Source organism: Amphiprion ocellaris, chromosome 20, assembly GCF_022539595.1.
Source record: "Amphiprion ocellaris isolate individual 3 ecotype Okinawa chromosome 20, ASM2253959v1, whole genome shotgun sequence".
Taxonomy (NCBI): Eukaryota; Metazoa; Chordata; class Actinopteri; family Pomacentridae; genus Amphiprion; species Amphiprion ocellaris.
Window position 1 is genome coordinate 27,882,186 of NC_072785.1, and position 21,981 is coordinate 27,904,166.

At 39.8% G+C, this 21,981-nt stretch overlaps 1 protein-coding gene across 1 annotated transcript in view; it reads right to left on the reverse strand.

Moving 5' to 3' along the window:
- eif2ak3 (eukaryotic translation initiation factor 2-alpha kinase 3) overlaps window positions 1-21,981 on the reverse strand; it is a 47,385-nt gene that overhangs the window by 12,468 nt on the left and 12,936 nt on the right. Inside the window, exons 3-12 of the mRNA XM_023271362.3 lie at window positions 11,238-11,432; window positions 11,007-11,137; window positions 8,754-9,015; window positions 7,691-7,859; window positions 6,809-6,934; window positions 6,453-6,575; window positions 6,138-6,367; window positions 4,694-4,806; window positions 1,597-1,719; window positions 887-1,036 (exon numbers count right to left, since the gene is read on the reverse strand). Coding sequence (XP_023127130.1) covers window positions 887-1,036; window positions 1,597-1,719; window positions 4,694-4,806; window positions 6,138-6,367; window positions 6,453-6,575; window positions 6,809-6,934; window positions 7,691-7,859; window positions 8,754-9,015; window positions 11,007-11,137; window positions 11,238-11,432 — 1,622 coding nt within the window. The remainder of the gene's footprint in view (window positions 1-886; window positions 1,037-1,596; window positions 1,720-4,693; window positions 4,807-6,137; window positions 6,368-6,452; window positions 6,576-6,808; window positions 6,935-7,690; window positions 7,860-8,753; window positions 9,016-11,006; window positions 11,138-11,237; window positions 11,433-21,981) is intronic.

The window sequence follows — 21,981 nt, forward strand, 5'->3', positions numbered from 1 at the left end:
TTCAAAATGCAGTTATTCAAATCGTCTGGTGTTTTTACACACTGCGCTATATGTAGCAGACAAGTAAAATATTGCAATGTTACTTTTTTCCAGTATTGTGCAGCCTGACATCCAGCTGCTTAATGTTAATTATCTTGTCTTGTTCTCTAGTTTCTAATTTGACGTTCTTGTATTTTCTATTAGATACTGCATTTATTACTTCGCCAAGGAACGTGGCAGAGTCGTGACAATCGGCGCACGTTTGTCTGCCCGTCTGTTATTCCGTCTGTGTGCAACATTACTCAAAAAGAGAATAACGGGTTTGGATGAAATTTTCAGGGAAGGTCAGAAATGACACGAGGACCAAATGATTAGATTTTGGTAGTGATGCGGCTTATAGTCTGGATCCATGGATTTGTTAAAGATTTCTGTATCATTGTAAGATAGCACAGCGTCACTGTAACTATGACAACAAGCGAACACTACGTCAGCTGCCTGTTAAAGATCACATGACTGCAATCCTACTACAAATCAATTGCTGCGGACTTATCAGGACTTATCTGTCGGAAACAATACAAGGAACAGTTGATTAAATTGTGGGGGTGTGTACGACGACTGAGCAGCCGTGGCGGAGCACTGCGCTCTCTGAGTGCTTTTCTTGTTTTCATGTTGTGTAATTTTGTTGGGTAATAAAGTTCTATCTTAACTCATCTGAGCACACATAATATTTTTCATCCCATGCCATTTTACCACCTGTGAGTGAAATGTGAAATCTGGGAGTTACTACTTTGTCAGAAATGTCTTTATTTCTTTGGACGGCTGAACGCTGCCAGACATCAGACCTTGGGCCGGACTTACTGCTTCTGACTTGCTGAGCTACACAGGATGACAGGTTTGAAACACCCACCTGGCGTCTTTCAGCCACCTCTGGTCCATCTCCTCCTGCCAGCCCTCCGGGGGGCTCTCCTGCCAGGCGTTGAAGTAGCGGATAATCCCCGGGTGCTCCAGCTTCGCCAGGGCCTTCACCTCCCGCATCACCTTCTCCCGGGCCAGCTCCCTGAACGACAACAACTCAGCTTTAGGGCTTAATTCGCGTTCGGATTAGCCGCTTTCCACTTCTCAGCAGCTCACTCTCAAACCTGTCCAAGATTTGACAGTTTGAACAGAAATAATATGAATAGAAGATATACATTCCTAATCAAACGTTGCGGCTTTTTGTTCGTGTTCTTTAATACTGTGGCTTTAATTGCATTAAGCTGGATTTGATGCACCGATGGTTCAATAAGCACCTCGACAAAGACACCGGGTCTAAAAATAATTAATAGACCAGTTAGGGGGCGTGCGATGCAGCAGTCAACAACGGGGCTAAAATGAAAACACACACTGAGCTGCTGCTGCTGAACACTAAATTTCCATGCTTGTCAGTCTAGATGAAAACACACGGCTGCTATTTGTTCCAAAATGTCAGTTATGCCTCTGTGTGGTTTTTCTGTGTTTATACAAGTAGGCTGCTGCTGCTTATGTAACCCTGTTAAACAGCTTTAAAGAAAACCGACATAAAGGAAGAGCTAATAGCCTCCAGCAAGGAAGTCTGGTGCAGCCGGCGAGCGGCGCTACCTGTTGGGCAGACGGATCCTTTTGATGGCGTAGTTGCAGTCGTCCACTTTGTTGCGGGCTTCAAACACAACGCCGAAGCCCCCGCGGCCAAGGCACTGCACCGGCTCAAAGTCTGTCAGGTACCTGCAGAGAGACACTGTGGTTATTGTTGTGCAAAGAGGAATCGCTGCTTTAGGCGTTGTGAGGCACGTTGTTCAAAAAGAAAAAAAATCCTCTAAAATTATAGCATTTATCAGAACCACAACCTGAGAAAACAGAATCGCCTGTGACGTACCGTTCAGTCCACAAACTCCAATATGTGTGAGCTTAAAATTCTGATATTTAATCACAATGACTTAATTCTACTTGCGTCATTTAAAAATTCATTTACTCTAAGCAGATTCTAGAATAAACTCAAAATTCTGTGTTCCTCGGTGCAACTGTGAAGCCGAGTGTGGCTCGGCTGCCACCAATTTATTCTACATGCTTCTTTAAAAATTCTGCAAAAAAAAAAAATCATTTGCTCTAACCAGACTCTATAAAAAAAAATAAAAATTCTGCACTCCTCACTGCAACCGTGAAGCCATGAGTGACTCAGCTGTGACGAACAGTTACGTGACAAAAATTCAGGAACTTTGGAGGGTTTCGGCTGAACTGCAGGAAGGGCTTATCCAGAACAGATAGGAGACGAGTACACCATCGTTCAAAAGTTTGGGGTCACCCAGACAATTTCATGCTTTCCATGAAAACTCAACATACTCAACATAACTGCACAAGGGTTTTCTAATCATCAATGAGCCTTTCAACACCGTTAGCTAACACAATGTAGCATTAGAACACAGGAGTGATGGTTGCTGGAAATGTTCCTCTGGGGTCCTTCTTCTTTGTTATGATTTGAATTATGAATAGCTGCGAGATGGTTAAACGCTTTCGTCCGCCCCGCCTCCGTGGTTTTGCCCCGCCTACAGCCCAAGGAGTCGTAGATGGACCATGATTGGAACCTCCTCCAATCATGGTGCGATGCTTCAAAAGGCTCATTCATCCAGTTTTCGTTAGTAGTTCTAAGGAGAAGTTGAGCTGCCCAGTTAGCATTTGTGAACATCAGAGTTTGTGCTTGTGAAATGCTAGCTATTGGTTCTTTTGGTGTGTTTAGAAATACTTGTTGAATTCATTGTTAGTTCAGTCACTGTAATTTGGCTAAGAGTTTTTTTGTATGAATTATCTTTTATTTTCTTCGAGTAAATTAATATCATCTTCTGGGTAAAATTCACGTCTGGTTATGTTTTGTTCTTTTATTTCAGTAGCACCCATTTGCGTTTAACCCACTCATTTTTTGTATTTTATTGCAAGTATATGCCTTTCAAAATAAATTCCAGCCCATCACTCTGTAACTAAGCGTTGTTTCATTTTTTTTGTTGCCATCTGGCTACGGGTCATAATAACCCCTATGTAGATATTCCATTAAAAATCAGCCGTTTGCAGCTAGAATAGTCATTTACCACATTAATAATGTCTGGACTGTATTTCTGATTCATTTAATGTTCTCTTCATTGAAAAAAAAGCTTTTCTTTTAAAAATAAGGACATTTCTAATTGTCCCCAAACTTTTGAACGGCAGCGTATGGTGGCAAATTCAAAACATGGGAGGTAATTAAAAATACAGAGTATGTAAAGTCACAATTTTTATGAATGGGAACACCTGTCAGAAGTTAGAAAAACATACACGTTGATTTGAAGTTTTTAATGTTCTTTCTAAAAGAAATTATCAAACAAATTCAGCTTTTGTTTTTCTCTTTCTTTTATGCTCTGCCTTAAGTGGTGGAAAGTAGCTGTGTGAATGAACTGCATTATCACCGAGATCCTTGACGTTAAAAACCAGGAAGGTAGAACTGACACTGCTCAAGGAGACTTAATAAGCAGTAAAAGGTGATGACAAAAGAAGGAATTACATCCAGCCAAATCTCTGACAAGGTTGTGAGTGGTTTCTGAGTTGGCAGGTAACCAACGTCGGGCTGAGAAGCATCCAGAATTCACACTGATATCAGAAGAATTTTAACTGTCTTTAGGGCTTTAAGTGAATATCAACCTACAAAATGTGCCAAACTCGAAAGAAACATCTCAGTTTAGTCATTTTACAATTCTTCTGGCAGGCAGAATTTCACATTTATTACACATAGCACTAGTTTTACACACGACGGCTCCGATTTCCGTCATGAAAAAGTAAAAGCACTAAGTTTGCTGCTGAGTAAGACACAGCTGCACTCATTTATGAGCTCCACCGCCCTGTCAAAGCATCCCTGCTCAGTCTCCTCAAGGGAATCGAAGGCTGTCTTATTAGGAAGTGTGTGGGCACATGTGATTCAGGCCTCGGTTCCTGATCTCTATCTCCCTCCTGACTCACGCCGACCCTCAGCTGCTGCAACAGCCGCCGGTTTTATTTAAGGAAACTTCTTCGGCAACAGCAATTTGCATGGATCGCAGCAGCAGCAGCAGCTCTGAAGGAGGAAACGACGGGTGGGGTGCTTGTCATTTTAGGGTGGATCAAAAGAAGAGAATATGGTGACACACCAGAGGAGAAAAACGTGCAGTTTAATCAGATTTGTGCTGTTATTCAGCTCACGAATGTAAACACGCAAACTCCATCGATCAGCCTGCAGGAGGTCGGTAGCAGCACATAAATTACGGCTGCTGATCATATTTGCGGCGTCCGAAACGGCGAAAAAAACTTCTGACAATGTCCTGACAGTGATGTAATGCGACACCGCGACCCCTCAGCAGATGCAGGGTGGGTCTGCGGGGAGCAAGGTCATTTTCATTTGATGGCAAACAGCTGAGTTACCCAATCATGCACTACTACCACTCATATCTTCCCATCTCTGCCTGGTCCTATCCTGGCAGGCTGGAAGACCACTGGTCACCATGGTAACAGTGCTGAATCTGTAGCTACACCTTGAAAACAGTGAGTGAAACTGACTTTTTATTTATTTATTTTTTTTAAAAGTGAGAGGATGATAACTCCTGGCACGGCGGCGGCTGTTACGTGACGTTCTCCTGAGTCACTGCAAAAAACAAAATCCACGCGGGTCATGTTCTGCTCGGCGGCGTGTGTGATCGCATACCTGGACACATACTCGTTGGAACGGGTCTCCATGGCAACCGGCTCTTTGGATTCCACAACTTCAAGGTCAAACTTACTGTCTGTCTGGCACTGTGTCTCCGACTCTTTCCGTTGCTTTGAGGGACAGGAGAAGGACGGCAAAAACAAACTGATGAAATTATAGACTTGCTGAGGCTCTCTGAACCATGAAACCTGCAAACAGGTTTGGAAGGCATGTTATCTTAAAGACAAAACAAGATAAGATAACATCACATAAGATCAGATAAGATAAGATAAGATCTACTTGATTCATCCCGGAGGAAATTATTTTGCCAGAATACAACAAACACTAAACAAAGGTTAGTGGAATATACACAATTACACAGAGGTTAGTAGTAAAATATAAATAACCAAGTACAAAATGTAAGTTTCTAAAAGTGTTGGTGTGAAGTGTCACAGTGTGTCAAGTGTCTTAAGTGTGTAAGGTGATAAGAATTAACATAAATAAGAAAAATAAAATAAGATACCATAAGTACAAGATGTAAACTGTATACTAATACTATAAACTAGAAAGATTAACAGAAAATGAACTGAAGCAGAGTAAACAGATGCAAACAGAAAAACAGAAAAAAGCCCAAAATTAGAGCATTCATTAGAGCCACAACTGCAGAAACAGAAAGACTTATCTGTCATATGCCGTTTAGTAGAGAAACTTAACTAAATCTAAGCTTTAAACTGTGATATTTAATCTAAATAACTTTTCATTTAAAAATTTTGCAAAAACAATTAATTTGCTCAAACCAGATTCTGTAAAAAACTAAAAATTCTGCACTGTTTACTACAACAATGAAGCCTTGAGTGACACAGCTGTGACCACCAGTTATGTGACAAAAATTCAGGAACTTTTTGGTGGAATTAGGTCGAGCCACAGCCTGCGTTTACACAGAACAGTTAGAAGATAAACTAAAAATCTTAGTCGTAAAATATTTGGAGTATATAGTACATTTCTTTTTTTCTTACATTGATAACACATGAAAAATGTTAACAAGAAATTCATTTTGTTTTGTCTTTGTTTTTTGATTTTGTTTTTCAGATTCATGACATTATAACCTTTATATACTGCAGAAAAGTATTTTTTAAATTATCTTTTGTTCTTCTTATTGGCTTCCTTTGACAGGTCGGTAGAGAGGCAGACAGAAAATTAGGGAGAAGAATGGGGGGAGGACCTGCAGCAAAGGGCTGTGAGCTGTAATCAAAGCTGTGTCGGGCACCCAGAAAAGTCATTTTTCAGTTCTTTCTAGTCATGTTTGTGCTGTTTCCATGGAAGTGCAGGACATTATATTGCAGTGAGAAATGTCTCCACAATGAGTTAAAATGTAGGAGGAAAAAAAAAAAAGAGTCAAGGACCCAGTAAAAGGAAAAAACGTCTCAGACCACAGAGGGTGAAAATGATAGCTTGGTCTTACCCTCACGTAGGCCACGGGGGCGGGAGGGTGGAAGAACTTGCGGACGATGTAGGTGGTGGTGGCGATGCAGAAGACGATGGTGCCGAGGATCTCCTTCCACCAGGGCAGCAGCAGCACCGGATCCTTCCTCCTGCGACTGTCGCCGTCCACGGCGTTTCCCTCTATCACGCTGACGGCGCTGTTGCGCTTCTCCCGGTAACGTTTGCTGTAGGGGAAGTAGTAGCCATTGTCTGCCGCAAGAAGAAGAAGATATCGCTCAGTTAGGCTACATTTATTAGTGTCTTTTACAGTGAAAATACATGATTATGGTCTCACCGTATGGATACTGAAGGATGGATAAGGCTCCGTTGCTGTATTCGTCATGGGAGAACTTGTCGTTATTCAGACACTTGTCAAACTCGTCAGAGCCGACCAGCGATGGAGTCCGAGACGGAGAATCTGCATCAAGGACAAGATGAATGAGTTCTCTGATCGCATTGGAAGGACTGATCAATATTATACTACGAGGAATTAAAAGGCAAAGCTGTGGGCCACGGGGAACTCGGTGATACTCGGTGTTCATCTGACTTCAGATACTTCTTGGTTTACCTTTGTGCTCACAGCTACAAAGATGAAGGCCGTGGTTGGTCTCTTTGCCTATCAAAAATTCAGCTCCTTTGGTGCAAACTTACGTATTAGAGGCTTCCATTTGACAGTGGGCAGCGGGATTATATCCTTCTCTGACCCGATGGCTTTGGTGGGGAACTTCTCAGAGATCCTGACTGAAGACTGGAGGTAGAGCTGCCCCTGGAACATCCCTGAGGAACCGATTGAAAAGGATTTATCCACGCATTACGCTCAAAAGTATTTTAAGATACGACTTAGAATCAGAATCAGCTTTACTGGCCGAGTTTGTGCTCAAAGTGCTTAAACAAAATAAAACACACATGCATGTAAAGAAGTGAAATCAGAATCAGAAATGCTTTATTGATCCCTGAGGGACAATTACTCAGGTTACAGTTGCTCCTATTGGAAGTTTTAGAAATATAAACATTAAAAAAATATAGAGATAAATATTAGCAGAAACAGTACGAGCATAAATGTAAAATATGCATTTTATGAGCAAAAAAAAAGGTAAGTATATTGTTTAATAAATAGTGTGTTATTGCACAGAAGGAAAAAATAGCTTGAAAAAGACCAAAACTCTCTCCACCAACATGTTAAAAAAAGTTGCTAAGGTCAATAGTCAAACAATAAAGTTATATAAGAAGCTAAAAGTAGTAAACTGTCGAAAAAAAGAGCAGAAGCGACCTTCACGGTGATGCAGGAGCACAAAATTAGCGCTAAAACTATGTGCAACTACACATATGTGTAAAAGAGTATGTTTAAAATGAGTTTTAATGCAAAATACTGACACCTGTAGTGCCAAATATGGTGATAGATAGATGGATAGATAGATGGATGGATGGATGGATGGATGGATGGATGGATGGATGGATGGATGGATGGATGGATGGATGGATAGATAGATCTAATGAACCAAAACACTAGAAATAAACACAAATGAGGCTCACCGAGGTAAACGCTGGACTCCGCAGCTCTCCGCAGCGCCTTCTCTGGATCCTCGTCATCATCCTCTTCGTCAGTTTCTGACTGGTTGCTGTAGCCGGTGTCATCGAACAGGCTGATCGGCGTGACTTTACCGCCTCCCACCAGCCAGGCCGAGGCAATGGGGGTGCAGAACTACACAACACAGGTAAGAAAGGATCAGTCTAGATCAGGGGTGTCAAACATGCGGCCCGTTAGCCATGACAAGTTGTTTTGATCATAAAGGACAATACTACATTGCTCGTTGTTCTTTTGTCATTTTGTGTCTCATTTTTAAAAATATTTTGTCTTGTTTTTGCTGTTTTTTTGTCTGACTTTTGTTGTCATGCTTTTCTCGTTTCTTGTTTTTGTCGTTTTGCTTTATTCATTGTTTTGTGTAGTTTTATTTCATTTTGTGTCCTTTTTGTCTCGCTTGTCTATTCTTTTGTCATTTTGTTTCTTTTTTGACATTTTGTCTCGCATCCATTTTCTTGTCGCTTTGTAACTTTTTTGTCAAATTTTTTGTCTCTGTTGTTTTGTTTCATGTCATTTGTCTCAGTTGTCATTTTGTATCTCATTTTAAAATATTTTGTCTTGTTCTTTTTGTTTTGTCTTTTTTTTGTCTGACTTGTAGTTTTAATTATAAAGTAAAATATCATTGTTCAGTTCCAGATACCTGTGACTGTTTTGTGTCTTTATAAACACTCCGATCTGTAAGTTGTAATGTGTAAATGACAAACTGAGGAATAATGTTGTTGAAGTTGAAATCTGAAGTTGATGAAATTTATTTTTCTTAAGAAACTTCAGGTTGTTCATAATGTTTAGTAAAAAGATGATTCCTTAAATGTGAACATTTTCAGAATGTATTTTTTTGCACTAAAACAAAGGAAAAAAATTGGAGTTGTGGTTATTTATGGGTTATTATGCTGTGATTTTACTGTTCACTTGAGCTCAAATTGGGCTGTAAGTGGCCCCTGAACTAAAATCAGTTTGACACCCCTGCTCTATATGCTTTAGCGGTAACGACTGATCAGTGTTGCGGTATTTTACCTGACGTTCCCAGACCAGCTGCCCACCAGGCTCGGTGCTGAAGGCCATGACCTTCCAGTCAGGAACAGACACTTTGATGACGAGGTCCAAATGCTGGTTTTGGTTCTGCTGGTTCTCCGTCTGCTCTCTGGGCTCGTCGGCGATGACCCGCTGGCTCTCCTTCCAGGCGTCGCCGTTCACCACGTCTCCCTCCAGGAAGTTGATTCCAGGCTGCATCTCCGGGAGAAGTTTCAGCTCAAAGTTTCCGACGCTGAAGTTCCACCTTCAATTAAGAATAATGATAAATTTTAGTCTTCCTGCTGAGGGGCAAAGGACAGACATGTGGGAGCCAACAGGTAAAATATATGAGGCTTATTTGTCTCGTCTGCATAACCTCAAATCACCTCACCTCTGATTGGGACACAAACTGAACATTTCTACAATAAACATATGAGGTGATGCTCGGCCAAGCAGACAGGATGACACTTCAAAACACCAGATGCACAGATATAATTAGACTGTTGATCAATCAACAGCATCAAAGCATACAAAAGGATCAAAAAATATATTTCTCTCCACACTGTGCAAAAAAATCCTCTCATAAATTGTGCTTAAAATTCACACGGTCTGTCAAAAATGATGAATTATAAACTGCACTCTAATGGGGAATTTTGCACTGACAGTATCACCAGTTGAACTCGGCTTATTGTGTCTGATGGAGACAATAAATCTGCAGCCGACTCGCTCTCTGCTCTCATTATTTCCTCTTAAGATTATAGTTTAATAGCTGGGACAAGTAAGAGAGAAAATTCAGATAAAAAGTAAAGACCTCTGCAGACACTTTAAAAGAATTATGTTCAGTTTGCCAAGCAATGAACTCTACAAGACCTCTGGAGTCGCCCTGTGGCGGGTCGGAACTATTTGAAGAAAATATTTATATGTTTTTTCTGGCAGATAATGCGATTTAAAGTCAAGCTTTGTTTCAATAATGACGGTGTTATATATTTAAAACGTGATGGAGCTTTACCATCACAATAATCACTGTTTTTATATTCCAACATGTATTTATCAAGTCTTTTTAAATGGTATATAAGGCAAACAAATTAGCACAAAAGCTGTGACTGTGTTAAGTTAAATACATGAAGTTGTAAGAATTGAAAAATAAGAATAATTTCAGTAAGAAAATAGCGGGATCCTGCAGTAAACAATCTGTGACATTGAGATAGGAAGGTCATTCCTGGCTCAGAAGCAGCGACTAACTAGTGCAGATTCTGCAAACAAGTCTGAAAAAAGTCATAATACAAGGCAATTTGCACATTGTCTTGTTTCAAACTGTGATTTTCAGCAATGGCAAACAAATTAATCAAGATCAAGGGCAAACAAAGTGGACATTAAAGCAGTATTGGAAGTGTGAAAACACAGGCGCACATCATGGCAAGGAGCCTTTAACATCCTCCCCCGTGTCTTTCTGTTAAAAAAACAAAGACATGTTGCACAATGGATACACTAAATTGCAGCCGTTGTGAACTGCCAACTGCACTGATTCAAATTGCAGTTTCAACTGAAATCAATAAATTGGTCAGTCTTACTCTACAATAATCTGGTCAGTGGTTGTATAGAACCTGTTGCTACTTCAAGATCTGTTCTGTATGTCTACACTACCGTTCAAAAGTTTGTGGTCACTTAGAAATGTCCTTATTGTTGAAAGAAAAGCATTTTTTTTCCAATGTAGATAACATCAAATTAATCATAAATACAGTCTAGACATTGTTAATGTGGTAAGTGACTGTGTTCTAATGCTACATTGTGTTAGTTAATGGTGTTGAAAGGCTGATTGATGATTAGAAAACCCTTGTGCAATTATGTTAGCACATGGATAAAAGTGTGAGTTTTCATGGAAAACATGAAATTGTCTGGGTGACACCAAACTTTTGAATGGTAGCGTATTTATTTATTAGATTGTGACTTACAGATCAATATATCCCAGATCATAACATATGGCATTGTTAGGAGACAATCTTAGTTTTCTTACTTCATGTTTCACTTTTTGCTCATTAGTGTATATTCAGTGTAAACTATCAGTAAGATCAGAGTGGTGAAGCCAACAGATACATAAAGACATAATGTTCCCTCCTAGTGGCTGAAGGTTTAACTGACTATCTTTAAAACACAGACTGACAGAAAGTCAATCTGTGATTCTTTTCTGAAATACCACACAGACGTCTGCCTGGATTGACTGACAGTGACGGATCGTCTGATTCAATAAAAACTCACTTCTCCATCCCTGAACGAGGCCTGATGGCTCTGACGGTCTTCTGAGTCCTCTGCAGCAGGAGAACATCCTCCGTCTCCACCTCGTCCTCCCCCCAGCGGCTGCAGCCCCCCGCTGAGCAGATGTACCGAAGCTGAGCGGAGCAACGGGAGGGAAATCACAACTAGGGTTACTCTGCCGTGTTGGTGGGACAGGTTAACACATGTTGAGTTTATTAACATACTATCACGGACCTTGCCGGTGTAAGCCCCCAGGCCATAGGTAGTGAGGGATTTGCCCCCGACCAGCACAGTGTCCTCTCCGATGCGGTAGGACGACTCCAGCAGGGACTCCACGCTGAAAGGCACTGCCTCCATACTCTCCCGGTCCCGGTTCCACTGGAACAAGGCACCGTCCAATGAAGGGATGACCATCTTATTGCCAAACACCTGGGAAAAAAACAGCAAAATTAATTGATTATCGTTTGTGGCTTTTTCTGTGAAGCTTCACCAGAACTTCAGAAACATCCATACGTTGAAGCAGTTGAAATGGCATTAAGCATCTTCATTTGGGTTATAAATGCAGACAAATGCTGTACATGCATTTTCATGTGACGCCTAAATTTTCTGTGTTTTCCTACATTAATAATTTGATGCAGAAAAAGCACAAATTGGTGCTTAAAAATTCACTAGAACACCATAAATGAAGTGTGTCATGCTCGAAATTTCGGCACCCTCAAACCTTGACTAAGAGGTGAAAATTTAAGTGTTTTTTCATACAGTCATAACGACATAAAATTAATCAGTGTTGTAAATGTTGTTCTGACCCAGCTGTCTAAGGTAGCCAAGCAGTAACAACAAGAAAGCAGAACAAACGCTGAATTCTAGAGGGTTAGGCGGGGATGTTTTTGAAAGGGAAAGCGCAGAACAACACAAAATGTGATGGGGTAAAAGCAAATGGGTGCTACCGAAATAATATAAATAAGAAAAGCACTAAGAGAGCGCAGGACTCCGCCAAGTTGTTGTATCATTTCCAACAGATGAAATCTTTAATAAAAACTGACCTTGCACTGAACACAGGCGTGTGTTATGCATGTGTACGTTATATACGGAGACTGAACTGCGTGACCTAAATATGTAGCGGGCGGCGAGAATTGATGGGAATCAGAAACACCCCCACAATTTAGTCATTTGCTTCTTGTATCATTTCCGACGGATAAGTCCTGATAAGTCCGCAGTGGACGATTTGTAGTAGGATCAAAATCATGTGATCGTCAGCAGGCAGCTGATGTAGCGTTCACTTGTTGTCATGGTTATAGTGACGCCGTGCCGCTATCTCACAATGATACAGAAATCTTTAACAAATCCATGGATCCAGACTATAAGCTGCATCACTGCTAAAATCTAATCAGTTGGTCCTTGTGTCATTTCTGACTTTCCCTGAAAATTTCATCTAAATCCGTTAGTTAGTTTTGGAGTAATGTTGCTAACAGACAGACAGACAGACAGAAAAACGTGCATCAATCATCACATAACTCTGCCACATTCCTTGGTGGCGTAATAAAGACAACTAAAAGCGAACTTCACTCTGAAGCTGACTATTATTAAACCAGGAAGAAAATAAAAGGTGATCAATACAAAAAAAAACTTTACCGTTCACCTCTCAAAACCAAAACACACTGCAGTAGCATCTCTAAACTAAAGCTAACGATGAGCACTCTAATTTCATTCCTCATCTTTTACCCCACACATACACCAACCGCTGGCACAGATTTCCAAAAAGTTCATCGGGCAAGCACCGTATACCAATAGACTTATAAATTAATAAACTCACACCTGTGTGCAGCTACTTATTAGAGTTTTACAAGCTACTTACTGACTGTTTAAACAGCTCTCATAAATGCAAATACGCCGGGCTTAAAGTAAATACCTGGCCGAGCCGCTGAGAAATAAAACAGCAGTCAGGTGCTGTCGCTGCTGCTGTATAATCCATACATCCTACCATTACTTTAACATTTCTGCTTCATTTTTCAACCTGTGCAACACCGTGCAACAACATCCTTGACAAAATATCGATTATGAATTTGATTATTTACGTCTGATGCAATGCCGTTTCAACACGCACAATCCCTCCATTTATTAAGAGGTCCAAAAATGTTCTTTTTTAGAGCTCAGACAGACAACAGCACAAAAACTCTGGCCGACACACATCCGCCTACGCAGCAGCTTCAGCCTCCGCACACTTTGGACTCGATCCACAGACTTGGGACCATTACGCAACCGAGAGCCCGAGTAATTAACCTGGATCCTTATAATGAAGTGTGGATGGAGTGTGTGTGCGCTCGCTGTGACGATGACATCATTGCTCAAACCTGTCCTTAATCCTGATTTAACCTCCACAGCTTTAGCTCATCTCATTTCGCTACTATTCAAAGATTAGCATCTAAAAACACCATTTATTTTCCTTATTTGTCCAATTTGTGGCTCACTTCTTTGTGACATAACAGCAGTTTTTTGGACCAATTAGGGACCCCTTGTTTTGCTGATGCTACACATGTCAACAACCTCTCTTTTAAAACCCCGTCAGACTCTTAAAAAGTCAGCTTTGCGGTGGATTAAGTGACGTCCGGCAGAATGATTTACTAGACAGCAGAGCAGGACAGGAGCAGGAGTGATGTCATCTTTTTGGAAGGAGAATGGGGGGGATGGTTTGGACACCAGATGAGGATAAATTTAGCATGAGAAAGGAGGAGGAGGAGGAGGAGGAGGTAACAGCCTGACCATCACATCACACCACGCTGGTCGGGCTGACGGGGTGTAAAGAGGTTTACAGCGGAGGGGAAATTCTCAGAGAGCATGAGTCATCCTGCTGATGATGCCTTAATCCATGTCTGTGATGGAGGCTCGTGTTCAAACACCGGCTCGCTTGTTGTCCACCTCCACGGTCACATGTTGGCACAGTACCTGCTTCGGTTCTGCTCTTTTCTGCACTCACATATCAATTATGTTTCCCTACAAAACTCTAGATGAGCAAAAAAGTGAAGGAGAAGTAATGCAAATTGGAAATAAAATAACAACAATCACTCCTGCCAGGAAGACAATAGCAGACATGTTTCTGTATAACTGTGCTTGAGATTGAAGTTTTTAAACGCAAATTAGGCTTGCTAGCTGCTCGCAAGCCGCTATAAACCTCAAAAAAGAAACAAGCACAACTTTGAGCGTCCATGTGAGCTAAATGGAGAGTTTTTTTCTGTCATCCATGTCATTTCCATGATTTCTTTTTTTCTTCTGATGTGATAAATATGGCTATAGATGCAGTATATGACTCTGTTTTGCGGATTTCTACATTTTTGATCGAGCGTTTTCCTACAAAACTCCAGATCAGCCACAAGTAAAGCAAATTTCAGTAAATTAAGCAGTGTTATATAGAACTTTTTGGGGCCACTTCGTTGTAAATTAAATAACAATAATGTCTCCTGGCAGGAAGATTGTACATTATAACTGTGTATGAGATCGAAAGGGTTATAAAAGTTTTAAAATGCAAATTAGACTTGCTAGCTGTTCGCAAACCACTAAAAATCTCATAGAAGAAGAAAGAAAACTTTGGGCATCAATGAGAGCAAAATGGAGAATTTGTTTGCATCATTTGTGACATTTCTTTATCTTTTTTTGACATATTCATATTTTTTTCTGCTGTGAAACTTTAAAATATGCATAAAAATGCATGATATATGACCAGAGATGCAGTATATGGTTGTGTTCTGCTGACTCCTAGAAGTTCAACAAACGTTACATAAATTACAAAGTGTTAATTTAGAAGCATTTCAGGGCTTCTGGGAATTTTTCTTAGAAATAAAATAACTCTAACCACTCCTGCCAGGAAGTAAACATAAACAGACATGTTTCCATGTAACTGTGAGGCGAGATTAAAAAGTTTGAAAATGCAAATAAGTTGTGTGTTTCCATTAACTGCTTTGAAGTGAATAAACTATGGTGTTGTTGGTATAGGCATGGCTGGAACAACAGATTAGAAGAAGCCAGAAGCAAAACCAGTTGATTTGCAAAATGGCAAATACCATGAAGAAGAAACACACAAGTCTTTGACTGTAAACATGAAAAATAAATAGAGGAAAGTCAGGAATCGGGGGAAAAAGTAAATATTCTTTTATGTCCGCAGGTATCAGTCATGTTTCATTACGGTTGGAGACAAAAACGACAGAAAAAGCAAAAACAAGAGATCAGTCATGTGAGTTAAATGTTTGCTACGTCAAAATATATTCAAAAATGTGTTTCCATCTCATATCGTGTTCTGTATTTATTTAGGAAAAAGTCAAAAGCCAGCGTGAGCAAGCATAAAAACGTTTAGTTTCTTGCTAAATTTTGCAATTTCTATTGGCTGTTTCTAATGCAACATTTCAAAATACAGAATAAAAATACATTATGTAGACTGCTAGTCCTAGGTAACATAAAACAGCAACAGAACATTGATTTAAAACTCCAGCATTCTGTGAAAAACAGACAGATTTACCTGGAGCTAAAAGCCAAAAATGCAAATAAAAATAAGTGGAAACACAACTAGAGGTGCAGTATGTGGTTCTGTTCTGCTGATTTCAACACTGGCTGATCGATTACGTTGTCCTACAAAACTCACACAGGTTGCACAACATTAGCATAGAACTTTGTCCAATAATTCGTAATTAAATGAAATAATAATAATTGCTCACTTATAATCAGTCCTGCCAGGAAGACAACACCAAGGTTACTTAACTTTATCACATCAGATAATAATAAGCCGGTTTATGTTCTATTATTACACAGCTTTTGCTAAAGTATAAATAGGCGGAAAGCCATTAATTTCAGCTTTTGTTTACTTTTAACTCACTCAGATCACAATTTTTAAGTTTCTATTGGACAGAAAGTTGAAGTTTTGCATCAGATTTATTCAATTGTTAGTGTTGCACTGGAGCTGAAACGATTTCCTGCGTTTCCTCACTGTATCTTACATTCAACATCACCATCACTTATCTCTAAAAACTCAGCGTCTGGTGAATTATTAACCACTTCTCGGTAGTAACACAGTTTCAGCAGATTTTAGAGACGTCGTATCTCGGCTCAGCACAGTTTCAGTTACTTCATAAAGGCTGTGAGGTCTGTGGGACAATTCACTTTGATTATTCTGATAACTCTAGAATCATAAAGCCATCGATCTTTAGGGCCTTGAAGTTTAGAGATCGAAAACATTGAAGGACGCGATGAAAATAAAATGACGTCTTCAGTTGTTTACAGTGAAGATTGGACTTTCAGTCACCTGATATGACATTCCTTTTTAAAAATTCTAACTTCTGTTACATTTCATTATTTATGCAGAGAATTCTAGACTTAGATGAGCAAAAATATACATAATAAATGAAAAAGAAGCTGATTTTATGTGACTGTGCTGCTACTTTAACATGTGATTACAACTGTATGTATGATATACATTTTTAGGTTTTTGGATGTGCAACACATTATCCAAAACACAGTAAATCCTGATATGCATTTGTTGGGTAAATTTGAAAATCTTGAAAATCTATAGTTCTGCCGGTTGGATTAAGGTTGCTCGGAAATTTTGAATCCTGAAAGGGAGAAAAGGTTTGAGGGGAAAGGAAATGTTGTATAAGACGTGGAAACCCTCACATGCTTCTCTGAGCTCCCCTCGATCAAAGCAAATTAAAAAGGCGCCCTTTGATGTTGCCGAATTGTCTGTGATCAATCGCCCACCCCCTGATCCGTTTGTTTTCACGTCTTTGTCTTGTCTCCTGGTATAAAACGCTCTTTGTTAAGCCTTGTCTTCGCCTTCTGAAGGGATCTTGTTATCTTTCACACTTTTGTTACATCTTAAAACCAAAACATATTGAAAAACGAGCTATTTTTAAGGGGGCATTTGCGCTTTTATTGGAAATTGGAAATGTCGGGGAAAGAAGGAATCTAACCGAGGGATCGGCGCTTGAAGGCATCTGAACCCGAAACCTCTCGCCACCCCAGACTTTGCATTTTTAAACTTGCGGAGTGTCATGAAATATTCAGGAGGAGCCTTTAACTTAAAAAAATACTCTAAATGATTCAAAAAACTGACTCCTCAGCACAATCGTGTCTTTGTGTCTGCTTTTGGTGTGAATTATACGGGCCAATTAATTTTTAAAGAGCTGTAACCGAGACTCATTCAAGTCTTCTGTAATGTTTTTAAAAGAAAAACTTCCACTACCATTCACTTATTTAGAGATATTAATGTGTTAGCAGCAGGGAACATCCAGTGTGTGAGGGTTAGTACGTTTGTTTTCACACATTGTTATGATTCCGTACTGTTATATAAATGTTTTTATATAACTCATTTACTACGGAGCAGTGGGCTTGATGACTATTTCATGTCACTAAGCATGTCATCATATTCCACCCTTGGGAAATGGGGGGTCGGGAGGCGGCGGGGTGGGGGTCGGACAGTTTGTCGTGTTGCTGTTTGACGCTCCAGCGGCTCCTGTCAAACAGCGTCACCCCTCAGCCGTCGCTAACGCGCCACTGTTGGCCCACAAGGCGACTTAAAGATCAACAGAACACAATCGGGGCAGGTGGAATAATGAAAAGATCCACTGTGCAAAAATATCGTCCATGTGGCTATTTTCACTTCCCCTCGCTGCTCGGGAAGAATTATTGCTTGTCCCATTAAGCGCCCGAGTGGAGATTTATCGCCGTGTGGAAATCAATCAAACCCTCCCATGATTCATTCATTCACATGCCGGCAGATGAGTGTGTGTCCATTGTCGTGAGCATGTGTGTGTATTGTCTATTAAGTGATGACATCATCTCTGGTCTGAGGCATTACCTCACCCTCCCTAATCAGCCAACCTCCCCCACCTTCATCTTCATCCCTTTAACCCCGCCCCCCTCCAGCATGAGTCACTCCATACTGACTACCCCCCATACCCCCCCTTTAACACCCGGGAGCAACTCCAGGCTTTTTTTTTGAAGTGATGGCTTCTTTTTCTGCAGACAATGCTGTTTGCTGTTGTCCCTCATTTCACTACAAAAAAGAAAAAAAAAAAAAAAAAGGAGAAGAAGAAGTCACACTCTCTCTGCAGGATGCAGCAGGTGACTGGCTGCTTCCGCCCCGGCGAGTCGAGGCCAGCCAATAGCGTCGCTGCAGACCCCCCTCAGCCTCTGATCACTGAGCAGACTGGTGTCTCGGGGACCGAGCGAGCGCCAATGAAACCGTTGCTAAGCGCTCAGCGAGGCAGAGGTGATGGAGCTGCCCGCCCGCCCCTCCGCAAAAAAACATCCTAGGTTACCGAGGGCAAAGAGGGCATGGCTGGATTTAAACTTACATAAAGTACATGAGCATTAAAAAAACAAACCCAGACATACGAGACACATGCAGACAGATCATAACAAGTGACGTCACGTCGGGTCCCCGGGTTCAGAGCTGACAGGCGTCTCTCCTCGTTCCGCTCTGTCAGTCAAATGAGAGCCAACAGGTGAAAAAAACACACAAACAGAGGGAGTCGGATACACACAAACAAGCAGACACACAGTCAGCATCCTCTGTCTCAACATGAACACACTGCAGGCTGACAGGTGGATGTCTGCATCTACGAATTCTTTAGTCTCGCACACTGGTGGGACATGGCGGTACGGTGTTGTGGTTTTTTTTTTTTACTTTAACTGCTTTTACTAGTCAAATTTGAGACAGAAGTTTAGTTAATTGCTATAAAATAAACAAGTGCTGTACTAATTCAACAGCACAATGGAAGAAACTGATGATGGAGCAAAAAAAAGTATGAATAAGTATTTTCTTTCATCTGAAATTTTAGTTTTCCAAGAACTATGATAATCAAATGTCATAGTGAAGTAGATAGATGCAAAATAATGAAGCTGAGATGCAAACTGACCAAAATGAGACGCACAATTACCAACACTAGATGCAAAAAGGCAAAAATTAGATGCAACACAACCAGAACTAGACAAAAATTACAAAAATTTGATGGGAAAACAACTAAGACTGGATGCAAAATGACCAAAACAAGATGCAAAATAACCAAAATCAGACACAAAACAAATAAATCGGGGACACCAAAGAAGTTACCCGCAAAATAATGAAAATAAGATGCAAAACAAGCTAAAAATAAGCACTAAATAACCAAACTGAGATGTAAAACAACCACAACTAAATGCAAAATGATGAAAAATGACCAAAACTAGATGCAAAACAACCAGAACTAGACCAAAATGACAAAGATTGATGGAAAAACAACTAAAACTAGAATCAAAATGACCAAAACGAGATGCAAAATAGTGAAAATCAGACACAAAATATGGAAAACTGAGACACCAAAAAAATGACACGCAAAATAACATAAATAAGATGCAAAACAAGCAAAACTAAGCACTAAATAACCAAACTGAGATGCAAAACAACCAAAAGTAGACGCAAAATGACAAAAAAAATTATGAAAAATTAACAAAAATAGATGTCAAGCGACCAACTCTAGAAGAAAGACAATCAGACTAGATGCAAAATTACCAAAACTAGATGCAAAACTACCAGAACTAGACCAAAATAACAAAAATTTTATGGAAAATAACTAAAACTACACAAAAATGACCAAAATTTGATGAAAAATGACCAAAAACAGATGCAAAGCAACCAACTCTAGATGAAGGATAATCAAACTAGATGCAAAATGACCAAAACTAGAAGCAAAATGACTAAAATGAGTTTTTTTCTTCTATATCACTACGTAGTTGCTGTGATGCAGAACTTTATGGCTTCAGTCGTTGGTTGGCTGCACTCAGTGTTATGATTAAGAAAGTGGCAACTCAATTCATGTCTGTTCAGGCTACATCCACAATACCACAATAATACATTTTCATTTTAAAATGCACGACTTCTGTTCAGTTTTAAGGATTATTTCCTCATTTGCAGTGTTAATTAATCTCTCGATTGTTTTCTCTATTAATCCATCAGTTATTTGGTGTATAGAATGTCAGAAAATGTAAAAAAAAAAAAAAAAAAAAAAAAAAAAAAGTCAATCATGATTCCCAAAGCACAAGATGACGTCTTCTAATATCTTGTTTTGCTCACAAGCCAAAGATAATCTGTTTACTGTCATTAGAGGCGGAAAAAAGGCGGAAAATATTCATGTTTAAGAGGAAATTAGGGGATTTTGACTCAAAAACCCTTTGCTGTGTTCGAATTGGTTCAGTGTAGAAGTTTCCTAAAGATTCAATTCTTCTAAAGTATGAGTACTTCAAAATACATCACATTTTGACGTAAAAATTAAAAAATTGCTGTGTACACTGTGCATGGTTTTGCTATTCTGGAAGATGAACTACTGGAAAAGGCAAAAGTGTTGTCAGTTCTTTCATACGGAGAGCTTGTTGATATCTTTTAATTGCCTCAGCTGATCAATTAATTGGTAAAAGAGCTCATAGATTAATCTGAATCTATAAATATTCATCTAAATCTCGAGTCTCATTAGAACAAGTGTGATAACTTGTAGTTCACTGCATGGTTTGGTGCAACTTTATCTTCAAGGTCATATTTACATCCTGATAAAGTCAGTACAGAAGCTATAGTGCTCACATGTTTTAACTGTATGAGCTATAAGTGCTTGGAGGAACCCTCAGGGGTTCTCCACATTACAACCTCTGAGGACCCTCGAAAACAAAGAAGTTAATGAATTCTGATTTTCTGAATCTCAAAGACAGCAGATCTCGAAGCATAAGCCACCAAGAAGCACAAGTCTAGAAGGTCTCGCTTTAAATCCAAACCCACAATTACAGCAGCTGATTTCAGTGATTAGTTCCTTCCTTCTAATTGTAGGGTTGCTAATCAGTGAACTCAGCATCTGTAGTGTTCAGCTGGAACGGAGGCGTGCAGCGTTTTATCAAGCTGGAAGGCACATGCTAGAAAAACACTTCTTAAAAACGTGAATGAAATTCTTCTCCCTGAAGCTGATATATGTGGGCTGAAATCACATCCATATTAACACATTTCCACTTCATAATGCATGACTTCTGTTACGTTTTAGGGCTGCAATCCTTGTGAAACAATCTGTTGATTATTTTCTCTTTTCTTTAATCATTAAAAATTGTGTAAAATGTCAGAAAATGATGAAAAATGTCAGCGACATGTCCTAAAATATTTTGCTTTGTTCGTAACCCAAATATAATCAGTCGTAAAAGAGGAAAGTAACCAGAAAATATTCACTTTTAAGAAGCTAGAATCAGATTTTAAGGACTTAACTGGTTATCTGATTATCAAAATAGTTGGTGATTAACTCAATCGTTGAAAACCAATAAATTAATTGCTTACACAAACTACTCTGGCCATAGTAGACCCCTAAAATGAAGACTTCTCTGAATGCTGCTGATCCCCATTTCAGTTTGAAAACTCTTGGGCAGTGTGTGCAGCTAAAGAAAACTCATTTTTCCCCCCACAGCATTATTTCTACAACTAAGCAACCAACCTCTTCCTTCATGTTTACACCTACATGCAATGTTCACTTGAAGCATTTTTAAGGATGGATGGAGTTCCTGTGGATGTAGCCTGGCACTGCCTCTTGATTTACACACATTTTAATGCTCTTTTTACTTTTAAGCCAAGTGCTCATAGCTTTTTATTTCATTTCCCAGTTGTAACCTTTCGATTGCTTTTTTTATTTGAGTTGCCTACCACCGACTTATTCCAATCAATCTGTTTATTATACAAAAAACAAATAATACAGCTTGGAATGGGAAAACAGAAGCTGTCAAAAGCCCATTGCTAAAACTAGATTGCTCTTTTTTTTTTTGTTATATCCCACTAATAAGCACACACAAGCCTCGGCAGCAGCAACGGACCAACATTAGACTGATCTCAGCAGCCACCCAGACCCTTGTTAGTATCAGAGGCTTTTTCCCTGCGGCGAAACTCTCACACAGCGAGTCCACATCAAAGTAAACCATGAGCACGTCTCTAGCATGT